Source organism: Ursus maritimus, unplaced genomic scaffold (genome assembly GCF_017311325.1).
Source record: "Ursus maritimus isolate PB19 unplaced genomic scaffold, ASM1731132v1 scaffold_20, whole genome shotgun sequence".
NCBI classification, from domain to species: domain Eukaryota; kingdom Metazoa; phylum Chordata; class Mammalia; order Carnivora; family Ursidae; genus Ursus; species Ursus maritimus.
Window position 1 is genome coordinate 29626246 of NW_024424453.1, and position 13024 is coordinate 29639269.

At 35.0% G+C, this 13024-nt stretch overlaps 1 protein-coding gene across 2 annotated transcripts in view; it reads right to left on the reverse strand.

Moving 5' to 3' along the window:
• Nucleotides 1–13024, reverse strand: part of DNAJC13 (DnaJ heat shock protein family (Hsp40) member C13) — a 119689-nt gene that overhangs the window by 85343 nt on the left and 21322 nt on the right. Inside the window, exons 3-5 of one of the 2 annotated variants that reach the window (XM_040636812.1) lie at nucleotides 2129–2204; nucleotides 1181–1330; nucleotides 699–740 (exon numbers count right to left, since the gene is read on the reverse strand). The exons of the other annotated variant lie outside the window; for it this stretch is intronic. Of the exons in view, the coding sequence (XP_040492746.1) occupies nucleotides 699–740; nucleotides 1181–1330; nucleotides 2129–2204 (268 nt within the window). The remainder of the gene's footprint in view (nucleotides 1–698; nucleotides 741–1180; nucleotides 1331–2128; nucleotides 2205–13024) is intronic. 2 annotated transcript variants of the gene reach the window in all.

Here is a 13024-nt window from a genome sequence, read left to right on the forward strand (position 1 = left end):
CAGTGCTACCAGTTTAGGCATTATTCTGTCCCCATCCCCGTTACAAAAGCAATATCTTCTCATGAAAAGAAAGTCCGCATTTCAAGGGAGTGAAAAAAGCATAAACTCCCATCTCCCCTCCTCAGAAGTCTCTGATTTAGTTTAAATGCTATTGTAACATGACTGGAGAATACCTGAGAAAGTTATGGAGATTCTAAAAAGCACCCGTGGCTTCCCCAAAGCTGTCAGTGCACCATGCAAGCCTTATTAGCAGCCAGATCCAGTGCAAGAATGTATAAAAAGTTTTGATATACTCCAAACTTCTTAAAACCTTAATACTTCTGAAATAGGAAAATCCTACATCAAACAACTAATGCATGTTCCAGCAGGTATTATCCACAGTGTGATGCTTACTGTTGCTGTTTAGAATATTGAATAAAGAGCACCTGAACTATTATAGCACTGGCTTTAATGTTCCATAGTTCTGCCTGAAAACTTTTTCCCCAACTATCGACATTAACAGTCATAAATCTAATTCCTCATATTGGAGTTTCCTGTTAAACTACATTCATCTCTCACACAATGCCAGAAAACATTAAATGATGATTCTTATTTCCCTCTAGCTTTGCCATAAAAGAAGCGCACAGATCACAGAATGATTTCTGTAATAAATGGCAACATTAGAATAAAAATAGATACTAATATTGTTAAATACTTGCCCTTCCTGTGATTTTTCCTTCTGAAAAATCAGTTCTAAATCTCTGAAAGAGAAAACATAATCACAGTTTATGACAACAGACTGGTAAGGAAGACTCACAGTTCAGTCCTTTCTATCCAAAACATGTAAAATCCCAACCTGATAACCTTGATATTAAAAAATATAATTGAAGTTATAGTTTAAGATTGTTCAATAAAAAATGTGTGGAACTTCACTGAAAAGCAAGACAGATTAAACATACAACCGCTTTGCTCTATATACACGCTTAAAAAGGCTAAAAACACTATTAAATATACAGGATTTTTCAGCCTTTCAGTTAGAGAAAGTGAAAGTTTCACAGAATCAAGTTAATGGTCAATAAGAAAAAATAAGCAGTGTGGGAACAAAGGCTCAAAACATTAATATCTGTACTTTAATGTAACTGTTTCATTTTAAAAAAAAAGAACAGAGAAATTTAGCTTATTAATATGGAACTGTTCTTACCAATGCTTCTGTAAGAAGTTCTGTTCTGTGCTCTGTAGAAAATTTTAAAGTTTCTGACTTTTTCCCACTGCCTTTACGAAATGTGAGGTTGAATTCTGTTCCTTGTCCTTTTCCAACGGGACTGATGCTGCAAATGTCTCCATAAGGCCACTAAAAGAAAGAAAAATTCTTCCAACTGATGCTATATTAAATACTATTTTTACTACTTTACTTTCACAATCACTGATTAAAGGAGAAAAATCTTATAAAATAATACAGAGGCCTAGAAGATGTTATATCTCAGAGTAATTCTGTAACAAATGCTTTTAAAGGTTTTCAGTTATCAGAGACAATAAAAATCCCATCTGTATTCCAATTTTAATAATTAATGACATTAATCCAAAGCAATTAAAATACATAAAAGTGAAAAGAAGTGAGGAATAAAATTTTGATTACCTACAGATCTGTTAAAACGAAGAGACAAAAAGGAATCTGTAAAACATGCCTACTTTAGAAATAAAAATAAGCTAGAATATACTTATATATGTTTACTTATCCATATTCAAGTTGGTCTTGCCTTTATAAACAGTAACCCTACTTCCATAAGTATTTTCCAACCACTGCACTATGACTTAATTTATGTTTGCCTTTATTGCAGCTCCAATATAGTCTTTGAAATTATAAAGAACTAATGTATCAATTTACATAAAAGAGATGGCTACCATCAAAAGCAAATATCAAAAAGTTATACTACTTAGAGCCTAGAAAAAAACATTTGTCACTACCCTCTCTTATTTACTTATTTTTGGTAGTCGGCACCAAGTATTATTTTAGCATATCCATCTCTTTCAAAGTTGACTTTTCTAACCTAAAATACTGATTTCAGGCCAGGGAAATCATGGGTCATAACCTAGCTTTTAAAATTCAAATGGAATTCAAAAAATGCCTAACAGCTACTAACATGATTACCTGATTTGTTACTTCTAAGGTATTGGGATTATATGTAGTAATCGCATGGGTTCCAACTGAAAAGACACGCTTATACCTACAAAGAAAGACAAGTACTTAAATTTAGTCTTAAATAAAAGAAACATTTTATAATAAAATATATGATATTAACACAAAAGGAATATTTCAACAAACAGAAATGTATCAGTTCAATGCTAACTAAATATAGCTTAGTTTTATATTCTAAAGTGTTACTAAAACCTACCCACTACCACTCACTTTACTTGTGAACTAATAAGATCTTTAAGTAGAGAACAGGACCTATGCAAGCTTGAGTTGTTAGTATACATGAAGTTAACAAAATACTGGAGGATACCAAGATTCTAAATGGGAAAATTTTATTAAGAACAACAACACTCCACTCTACTAATTCTTTAAAAATACCCTTTCAACAACATCATGATGCAAAGAAGGAAAACTTATGGCCTGCAACTGGTCAGTCACAGCAGTATTCTGGAATCTTAGTAATTTCTATTTAAGCAAGTACCTATTACATTTAAGTGTTGCAATTTTATAGAAGTAGGAAGCCTACACCACAGACAAGCAAGTTTCACTTCTCACTTCACTTCTTTCACATCTAAGGAGAAAATCACTTGGGTATCAATAATCCTTTAGGAGACGAATTCATAATGATAAAAATAGAAACTGAATTAGAAAAACTTAAAGAGGGGCGCCTGGGTGGCACACCGGTTAAGCGTCTGCCTTCGGCTCAGGGCGTGATCCTGGCGTTATGGGATCGAGCCCCACATCAGGCTCCTCCAATATGAGCCTGCTTCTTCCTCTCCCACTCCCCCTGCTTGTGTTCCCTCTCTCGCTGGCTGTCTCTATCTCCGTCAAATAAATAAATAAAATCTTTAAAAACAAAAAAAGAAAAACTTAAAGAATTAGTTCTTTAAAAATAAAATACATAAAACATCAGCTACTCTAAGAAAACACAAAAACAAAATTAAGAATATGTAAGATTGATAATCATAGATACAGAAGAAATAATGTGTGTAACTATGCAGATAAATTTGAAAGTTATGAATAAATCAACCCCTTTATAGAAGAACTTAAGAAAGCTGCGAAGAATTACAACCTACAGAAGCACCATGGCTCAAACAAGAAGATGGACCTTAAAGGAACAGGTAAGTCCCACGCTTCTTAAGTTGTTCCAAGAAACAGACTAAGGACAGTTTCTCAATTCTTTCAGTGATAACTAAAATCTGGTAAGACAACACAAGAAAAAAGATATATCAATCTATTTTTAAAATAAATATTAGCAATAAGAATAAAGTAGCTCAGGGCGCCTGGGTGGCTCAGTCAGTTAAGCATCTGCCTTTGGCTTGGGTCATGATCCCAGCGTCCTGGAATCAGTCCCCCACAGGCTCCTTGCTCAGCAGGGGTCTGCTTCTCCCTCTGCCTGCCACTCTCCCTGATTGTACTCTGTCTCTCTGTGTCAAATAAACAAAGTCTTAAGAAAAAAAAAAAAAAAAAGAATCAAGTAGCTTATTAAAATAGTAGTACACCATGACCAAAGAAGGTTCATTTTAGGAAAATAGAGTTCAACATTAGAAAAATCTATTAATATAACTGGTCATATCTACTGAAGTACCTACTTGTATTTTAGTTAAGAGATTTTTAAATTACCAAAACTGGATGTTAAATACAATAAAATGCCTTTTTGATATCTATGAAAATCATGTTTTTCTGCTAATACAGTAGAAAGACACACATGCCTTAAACCAATAGCCATTATCAGACTTGAGGGTAACATACTAGAAGGATTTCCACTGAGATCAAGACAGATCTTTCACAATTTAATTTTTCTATTTCCATTTTTTCCTAATTAGTATATTATATAAAAATTTCTAAGTTATTCCCATTTGGGAAAAAAATGATAGATTTTATTAATCTTTACCATACAGTCATTAAAAAAGTATTGCCAAACTACAAATATTTTTTTCACATGTTTAAAATAGACTGGGAAATGATCTAAAGAATGAGAATACCCTCTTCTAACATAAAAACATTCATTTGCTGCTTTCTAAAGCCAGGCGAGCCTTGAGAGATTGGTGAAGTACATGAGGATTAACCTAAACAGCTAAAAAGTCTCGGAACTTCAGAGGCTTTTATCAGTTAACAGGGACAAAGAAATAAGATCTTGTTGAATCACTATCTGCCTCAGAAGACTGCACAATGAAATCAAATATGACAGAAATGTGAAGTCACAAATTCTAACTTTCAGAATCAACTGGAGAGTCAAACATGCCAAATTTTATAATCCCGAAATGACACCAAAGAATTTGTTTACTTTACTTTGAGAGCAAAAGTAGAAGAATTAAAGGTCCGTAATGTTTCCAATGTCAAGTAATGCTGTCACGTTCAAAGTCTTAAAGGATCTCAGCTAATAAGATATTCTTTTCAACTCTAAACTAATTTCCTCCACACAACTAAAGCCCTTCTAACATCCTTCACGTGTAACTTTGTTGTCTAGATCAGTGCTGTGCAAAGAACTTTCCAAGAAGATGGAAACGTTCTGTATCTACACTAATGATGTAGCTGTGAGTCGCATGTAGCTATTGAGAACTTGAAATGTGGCTAATGCAAGTGAATTTTAAATTTTATTTATATTTAATTACTTTAAATTTAAATAGTCACAGCTGCTTAGTGACTACCATAACTGGAGATAGTACATTCTAGATCCTTCAGGAAAAGGATCCTGGAGTTAAGTGTCCATTAGGCCCAAAATACCATCAAGACTAGTAAACTCAGACCTATCTTTCAGACAAAATACTGAGCTCTACAACCTCCTTAAGAAGAAAGCTGTAAGGAAATTCTTAAGAGAATTCTCTTCTATTCTCCTCTTTCCCCCTTCCATGAGAGCTCCTCCTACCTCCGTCCTCTAGAATGGCCACTGCACTTTAAGTATAGAACAAATACTTCTAGGTCATTAAAAACACCTTTACAAGCAGCCCTAAACCTTCGAAGAGTACCTGTAAAGCCTCCTTAGAATAAAATCTAAATGATCTCTCATGTATGGTGTGTTAGTCACACTTGCAAACCTACGAATTTTTTTTTTTTTTTTTTTTTTTTGTATCTTTTACTAAGTCACTGGTCACAAAGAAAAAAGATTCCCTAAGTTCAGGGAGGTACAAGTCTTCGTTATCTTGAAACTCTGAACTCCTCACCTAAGGCCCAGCACTGCATACAGCACATGCTCAGTGTTTGTCGAACAGCTAAATAGACCAACCTATACAATCGCAAATCAACATGCACTCAAAACTATGACCTGTTCATTTAATCTTGTTTTTAAAACAGAATATATGTCAGATAGCAACTAATTCCACACCAGTTTTTTAGTCATAACCACTATAACATCAGGAAATGACTAGGGTCTTATTTTTATGAAATACTCCCATTTTATTTGCTATCTGCAAAGAGAAAATGCCATTTATAAATTATAATAATTTAATTTGCTGTTCTTACAGGTTTGAAATGAATTTGTTGGTTAATTCGTTAAAGTTATCATACTAAAATTTCTTTTTTTCTTTTAAAGATTTTATTTATTTATTCGACAGAGATAGAGACAGCCAGCGAGAGAGGGAACACAAGCAGGGGGAGTGGGAGAGGAAGAAGCAGGCTCCCAGCGGAGGAGCCTGATGTGGGGCTCGATCCCATAACGCTGGGATCATGCCCTGAGCCAAAGACAGACGCTTAACCGCTGTGCCAACCAGGCGCCCCCATACTAAAATTTCTTATAAAATACAGCTACACTAAAACCAAATAACGAAAGGAACAAAGACTAAAGTAAACAAGATGTATGAGAAACTTATGACAGATGATGCCATCTACATAATATGAAGAACTGTAAAAGCGACCACTTTTCCCCCAACTGAGAAATTGAAATTCATTATTGACTTTACTTATTATTGCACTTGTTCCCGTTTTACTCAGGAACTAAAGTTACACAAATCATTAAATATCTACAGGAAATAAGGCATTTTCTTCCCTCAAGTGTTTACAACTCTCAGATTTCTTCTTATATGACAGCTTAATAAATAATATAATTTACATTACCCATTAACTTTAATATTATTTAGAATCAGGAAACTAAAGCTATTTAAATAAAAAACATATTTGAGGCACCTTTTCTATGGGGCATTTTGCTCCCATAACAATTGGTGGTAAAGATAGGAACAAGTAAAAAGGTGCTAATGATATTACTGACAGAGATAAGAAAGATCATCTGAAACAAAAACCACTGAAGCAAAAGCTGGGGATGTAATCTAGTTCTGAATTTGACAGATAATGTTCAGATTTTTTTAACAGACTAAACTTAACTTACATTAAAACGAACACTCCTGCATTATTCTAATTCCTGCAGATAAAAATGTTATGCCATTCTTTTTTTTTTTTTTAAGTAGGCACAACACCCAGCGTGGAACCAATGCAGGGCTTGAACTTACCCTGAGATCAAGACCTGAGCTGAGATCAGCAGTCAGATGCTTAACTGACTGAGCCACCCAGGCACCCCTATGTTGTGCCATTCTTATATTTTATAATCCTTATAAATATTGCTTTCCTTTTTGAAATAACTTCTCAAGACATTATTTTTTTCCTACAGCAACTATTTTTAGGGAAAAAACCCTCATGTATTAGATAAGATACTGTATTAAGTATTACCATGGATTGAGACCCAGTATTAAATGAGCATGTATCAGACCTGGGTTCAAGGACATGGCAGTAAATGAGGGAGTTAGTCCCTCAAAGACCCAGTTTCCTCCCAACATTTTTATTTTTATTTTTTGATAGAGAGGGAGAGAGAGAATCTTAAGCAGACTCCAAGCCCAGCGCGGAGTCGGATGCAGGCTAGATCTCACCCACCCTGAGATCATGCCCTGAGCCAATATCAAGAGCCTGGCCACCCAGGCACCCCTCCCAACATTTTATTTATTATTAACTAATTCAAACATTCAAAATGAACTTCAAAGTAGTAAGAGATAAGATACTTGTCGGTCATTGTTTGAAAGTTAATTCCAGACTTGAATACTCTTAATTAGCATGTATCAATTAGACATGTACAATAGTGTCAACAGACGCTCCAAAAATACTGGCCACCATCACAATATTCTTCTGCACAAAATTTCACTACCATTCAACTCTCTCAAAATAGAGAAAATTCAACATTACTTTCTTTTTGTAAAGTACAGAAAAAGCTTATGTTTACTATAAAATAATGGTTCTCAAATTTCTTGAGATCATAAAACCTTTGTGTATTACTTTTAAAGTTAAGAACCTCCCATCCAAGTACTAACCAGGCCTGACCCTGCTTTGCTCCTGAGATCAGACAAGATCAGGCGCATTCAGGGTGTTATGTCTGTAGACTTAAACAACCTCAATGCTTTCAGTAGACAGTCTATGCAATTGGCCTCATATAAGCCAAACAGACCTAATCAGACTTGGAAGACAGCTTTTATGTTACCTAGCCTAGTCCCCATAACATATAGCTTGAACCTTTATAGTACCATGGGCAAAGTTGGCTAGTTTTAATTGTTCATTACTGTGCAAGGGAACTAACTAACCTTCCTTAAGAGTAATTGTTTTTTTTCCCCAGTATGGTAGATATTAACCATTGTTCCTTAGAATTAAGCCAATATATCCTGTCACACAAATTTCACCTGTTGGTTCAAGTTCTGGCTTTCAGCTTCACATAGGATATAATAATTTTTCTGCCAACCAGACTTCACTTTGAATCCTCTTTCCTAAGCTGAACACCGTAGTTTCTTCGACCATTTTAAAGTAAGTTTTGGCTACTAATTTCTAAGAAGCTGTTAGGATTCTCACAGAACCTAGGGTTTTTCCTTTTACTATTAAAAGCTTCATAATCCAGTTACTTGAATTAGAATTTTAATCCATCAAATAATGAAACTAAGGATAAATGAAGTACAAGGTTTCTCAAAGAGTCAGGAGATCAATGGTAAGCAATGCTGAAGGAGGCACTATAGCTTACTAGTTTAGCCCACCAGCTCTGGAGTCACTGCCTGGGTTTGAATTCACTTTCTATGTAGCCTCTGCTAATTTGCTTAACCTCTCTAAGCTTCAGTTTCTCCATCTGAAAAATGTGGATAGTATAATATCTATCTCCTAATGTGAGGATTAAAAGAAATCATCCATGTAAAGTATTTGTCACTTGCTATTTATAATCAGTAAATGTTAGCTATTCTTATTGCTATTATTCTGTTGACTGAGTAACAGGGGAGGAGTTCCAAACCCCATTAGAGTAAATGAATTAATTATAGTTAGTATCATTGTGTTTCCAGTAACCATAACTGCTAAATTCATACCTAACACATAGAACAAAATTAACAGGCAAAGTGGTCATTCCTATGCCTGTAATACCAGGATACTCTGATTCTGGTCAAACACCACTTGAAAGATCAGTTTCTCCTGAAATGACCCACTCACATCAGAAGTTGTATTCCTCAGAAAGGAGGAAGAAGGAATGTGTAGCACATACTCTCTGCAAATGTCTATTTCAATAACTCAGTAAGAAAATGTCCCATTTCTTTCAGGGGAAATAAAGCACATCCCATGAAATTAAGGGCTTAAATTTCATGATGCAAGGTCCATATTTTTTCCAGCTCAGATAGAGCCATTTTTTTAAATATTTTTAATTTTTAGAGCAGTTTTAGGTTCACAGCAAGATTAAGCGGAAGGTACAGAGATTTCCCAAATACTCCCTGCCCCACCCATGCACAGCCTCCCTCACTATCCTCCACCCACAGTGGTGCATACACTTGTTACAGCTGCTGAACCTACACTGACACATCATTTTCAACCCAAGTACAATTTACATTAGGGTTCACTTTTGATGTTGTACATTCTACGAGTTTGGACAAATGTATAAAGACATGTACACCAACTGTTACGGTATCATACAGAGTAAGTTTCACTACCCTAAAAATCCTTTGTGATCCACCTTTTATCCCTTCCTCCCCACTAAGCCTTGGCAGCCACTCCTCTTTTTAATGTCTCCAAAGTTCTGCCTATTCTGCAACGTCATATAGTTGGAATTATACACCATGTAACCTTTTCAGACTGGCTTCTGTCACTCAGTAATATGCATTTAAGTTTCTTTCATGTCTTTCCTAGCTTGATGGTTGATTTCATTTTAGCACTGAATAATATTCACCATCTGCATTGGGTGATTATGAATAAAGGTGCTACAAACATCGGTGTGCAGGTTTTTGTGTGGATGTAATTTTCAACTGTTTTGGGTAAATACTATGGAGTGTGATTGCTGGACCATATGGTAAAAGGACACTGAATTTTGTAAGAAACCACCAAAGTGGCTGTTCCATTTTGCATTCCCACCAGCAACAGATGAGAGTGCCCTTTGCTCCACATCCTCACCAGCATTTGGCACTGTCGGTGTTCTGGCCTATCCAATGACTGTGTAGTAGTATCTCTACATTTGCATCTCCCTGATGACTGATGATGTGAAGTATCTTTTCATATGTTTTGTCATCTGTATTTCTACTTTGGTGAGATCCCTGTTAAAGTCTTTGGCTCATTTTTTTAATTGGGTTGTTTTCTTATTGTTGCATTTTAAGAGTTCTTTGTATACTTTGAATAGTCCTTCATCAAGGGTCTTTTATAAGTCTTTTCCCCCAACTTGTTTTTACATTCTCTTGACAGTGTCTTGTGCAGAGCAGAAGTTTTTAATTTTAATGAAGTCCAACTTATCAATTCATTTTTCATGGGTCACATCTTTGGTGTTATATCTAAAACGTCATTACCAAACCCAAGAGTCATCTAGGTTTTCTCCAATGTTATCTTTTAAGACTTCTGTGTTTCACATTTAGATCAGTGACCAGTTTTAATTTTTGTGAAAAGTGTAAAGTCTGTGCTTAGATTCTTTTTTATTTATTTACTTATTTTTTGCATGTTCATGTCCAGATGATCAGCATTTGTTGAAAAGACTATTTTTGCAACAACACTGTGTGAAAATACAAAATTCCTAAAAAGCAGATGCATTATTATTTGTACTTCTGAATGGAAAAATGTTTGAATCCCAGACTGCCTGATAAAAACCACAAAGAAATATATAAAGAAAACACAAAAACAGTTCAGGATGGACTCCTCTGAGGTTTAGAGGCTGGCAGGGTTAAGAACAAGATCAATAAAGCAAGGGAAAAAACCCTCAGGATTTCTAGGATTATAAGAGTTGGTGACATTTGTAAATTCCAGATGGCTAAAGAGAAGAGTATCTCTTCTTTTGCAAGATTCCATTTCTACACATAAGAAAGGTATCAGAAATTTGCCAGCTTCACCTTCAGTTGACCTATCTCTCGATTTCCTGTATCTAGTCACTACACAGACTGTATATGAATGTCATAAGCACCAGCCATTTAATTCCACAGACTGATTACCATATATCCATCCCAACGTATTAAAATCTACTTCAGATACTAAAGTGCTACTCTGAAATTCAGAGCACTTGCTACAATTAATGTATGCAAATATCGAAGTGATCCACAGGTAGATTTTACTTGTGATTTCCAACCAGAAAAAAACTAAAAACCTGTATTTTGAAAATCACCCTAAAGTTTCAAAAAGTGAATCTGCACTTCTGCTTTAACTGAAACATATGCACCCTCCTTCCTATTAGAAATGGTTTCCTTAGGCCAAAAAGGACACTTTGCTCTTTCATGAAAGAAAAGTGTTTTTTACTCCTGAAATCTACTCCCCCTTCTTGCTCATTCCAGAGCAAATATACAGTTATGTACTTTGCAAGGGGGAAAATGACAAGCAGAGGAGAAAAGGCTACTTTGCCAGCCAAGGAGACTACACTAACCGTGAAAAGACCTGAATTAATAAAAGCATGGAGTAGTGGCTGCAAAATGAGACACATGAAAACTATTACAAAGGTAACATGAAATAGGTCAGGTAACATGAAATAGGTCAGGTAACATGAAATAGGTCACATGAATATCCTCAAGAGAAATATGTAAAGAGGTTACTTTTAATTTAGAGCATATCTAAATATATAGACATATTTAATTTAGACATATTTTTAGTTTAGAAATACACAGAAAGAAAAATATTTATTTATATTTGCTGCCACTATCAATAACATTTTTGTGAATGTTGGGCCTGGGTTAGCAGTGTATATAGGCATGAAGTCACTTAAAACTGAGGCCCTAAATCCCCAAAACCACATGTAAAATTTGTTGTAAATAGACTTATTTCTAGAGAAAGGGTTCAATTAACAACTCTGAAACAACACAGAATTTTTAATGTTAGCCATTTGTTTTTTACATTAAGACTGATGAGGAATGCTTTAAAATTAGATTAGAATTGGCCACATAGAATAGGTTAAGTGTAATAAAAATCTGAGTGCCACATAATAACGTACATGATTAATGAAACAACTATCTCACTCTGAAAATGCAAGATCTTTCAATAAGTTAAAAGCTTCAAGGTGTGTACACTAAAAACAAAATACTGTTGAAAGAAAATTTAAAAGACGTAAATAAATGGAAAGACACCCCACGTTCATGGATCAAAAGTCTCAATATTGTTATGGTGGTAATACTCCCCTATTTGATCCACACGTTAATAAAATCCCTATCAATATCCTAGCTGTATTTTTTGTAAGATTGACTAGCTGACTCTAAAATTCAATATGGAAATGCAAGAGACCCAAAATAGCCTAATCTTGAACAAAGCTGGAACCTCAAACTTCCTAGTTTTAAAACTTAGTACAAAGCTACAGTAATCAAGACAGTATAGTTCTGGTATAAGGTCAGGCATATAGATCAATGGGACAAAACTGGCAGTTCAGAAATAAACCTTTACATTTGTGGCCTATTATTTTTGACAAGAGTGCCAAAACAATTCGACAGGGAAAGAATAATCTTTTCAACAAATGATGCTAGGACAACTGGATAACCACAAGCAAAAAGAATGAAGCTGCATCCCTATTTCACACTTTATACAAAAATTAACCCAAAATCGAAGTAAAATTTTTAGAATATAGGAACAAATCTTACTTGGATTAAGTAATGGCTTCTTAGATATGATACCAAAAGCACAAATTAGCAAAAGAAAAAGATAAACGATTTCATCAAAATCAAAAACCTTGTGCTTCAGGTGATAACCATCAAGAAAGTGAAAAGACAACACACAAAACAGCAGAAAATATCTGCAAATCATGTATCTGATAAGCAACTTGTGTTCATTTTGTGAAAAATATACAAATGGCCAACAAACAGAAAAGATATTCAACATATTAGCCATCAGGGAAATGCAAATTAAAACCACAACAAGGGACGCCTGGGTGGCTCAGTCAGTTAAGCGCCTGACTCTCAGGTCATGATCTCATGGGTTGTGGGATTGAGCCCCACCTCAGGCTCTGCACTCAGCAGGGAATGTGCTTTAACATTCTCTTTCTGCCCCTCCCTCCACTCACGCAGGCACGTGGGCGTGCCGGCACTCAACTGCTCTCTCAAAAATAAATAAATAAATTTAAAAAATAATAAAAATAAACTGACAAGATACCACTTCATATCCATTAGGATAGCAAAATTAAAAAAAGAGAGACAAGTGCTGGTAAGGATGTGGAGAAACTGGATTCCTCATACATTGATAGTAGGATTGCAAAATGCTTTCTGTAGCCACTTGGAAAAGCTTGGCTGTTCCTCAAAAAGTTAAACGTAGAGTTACCATGTAACTCTATATAACTCCTTACAATATCAATTACACTCCTAGGTATGTACCCAGAAGAACTGGAAATACACATTCACCCATAAGGTTACACATAGACATTTATAGCAGCATTATTCCTAATAGTAAAAAAATGGAAACAATACA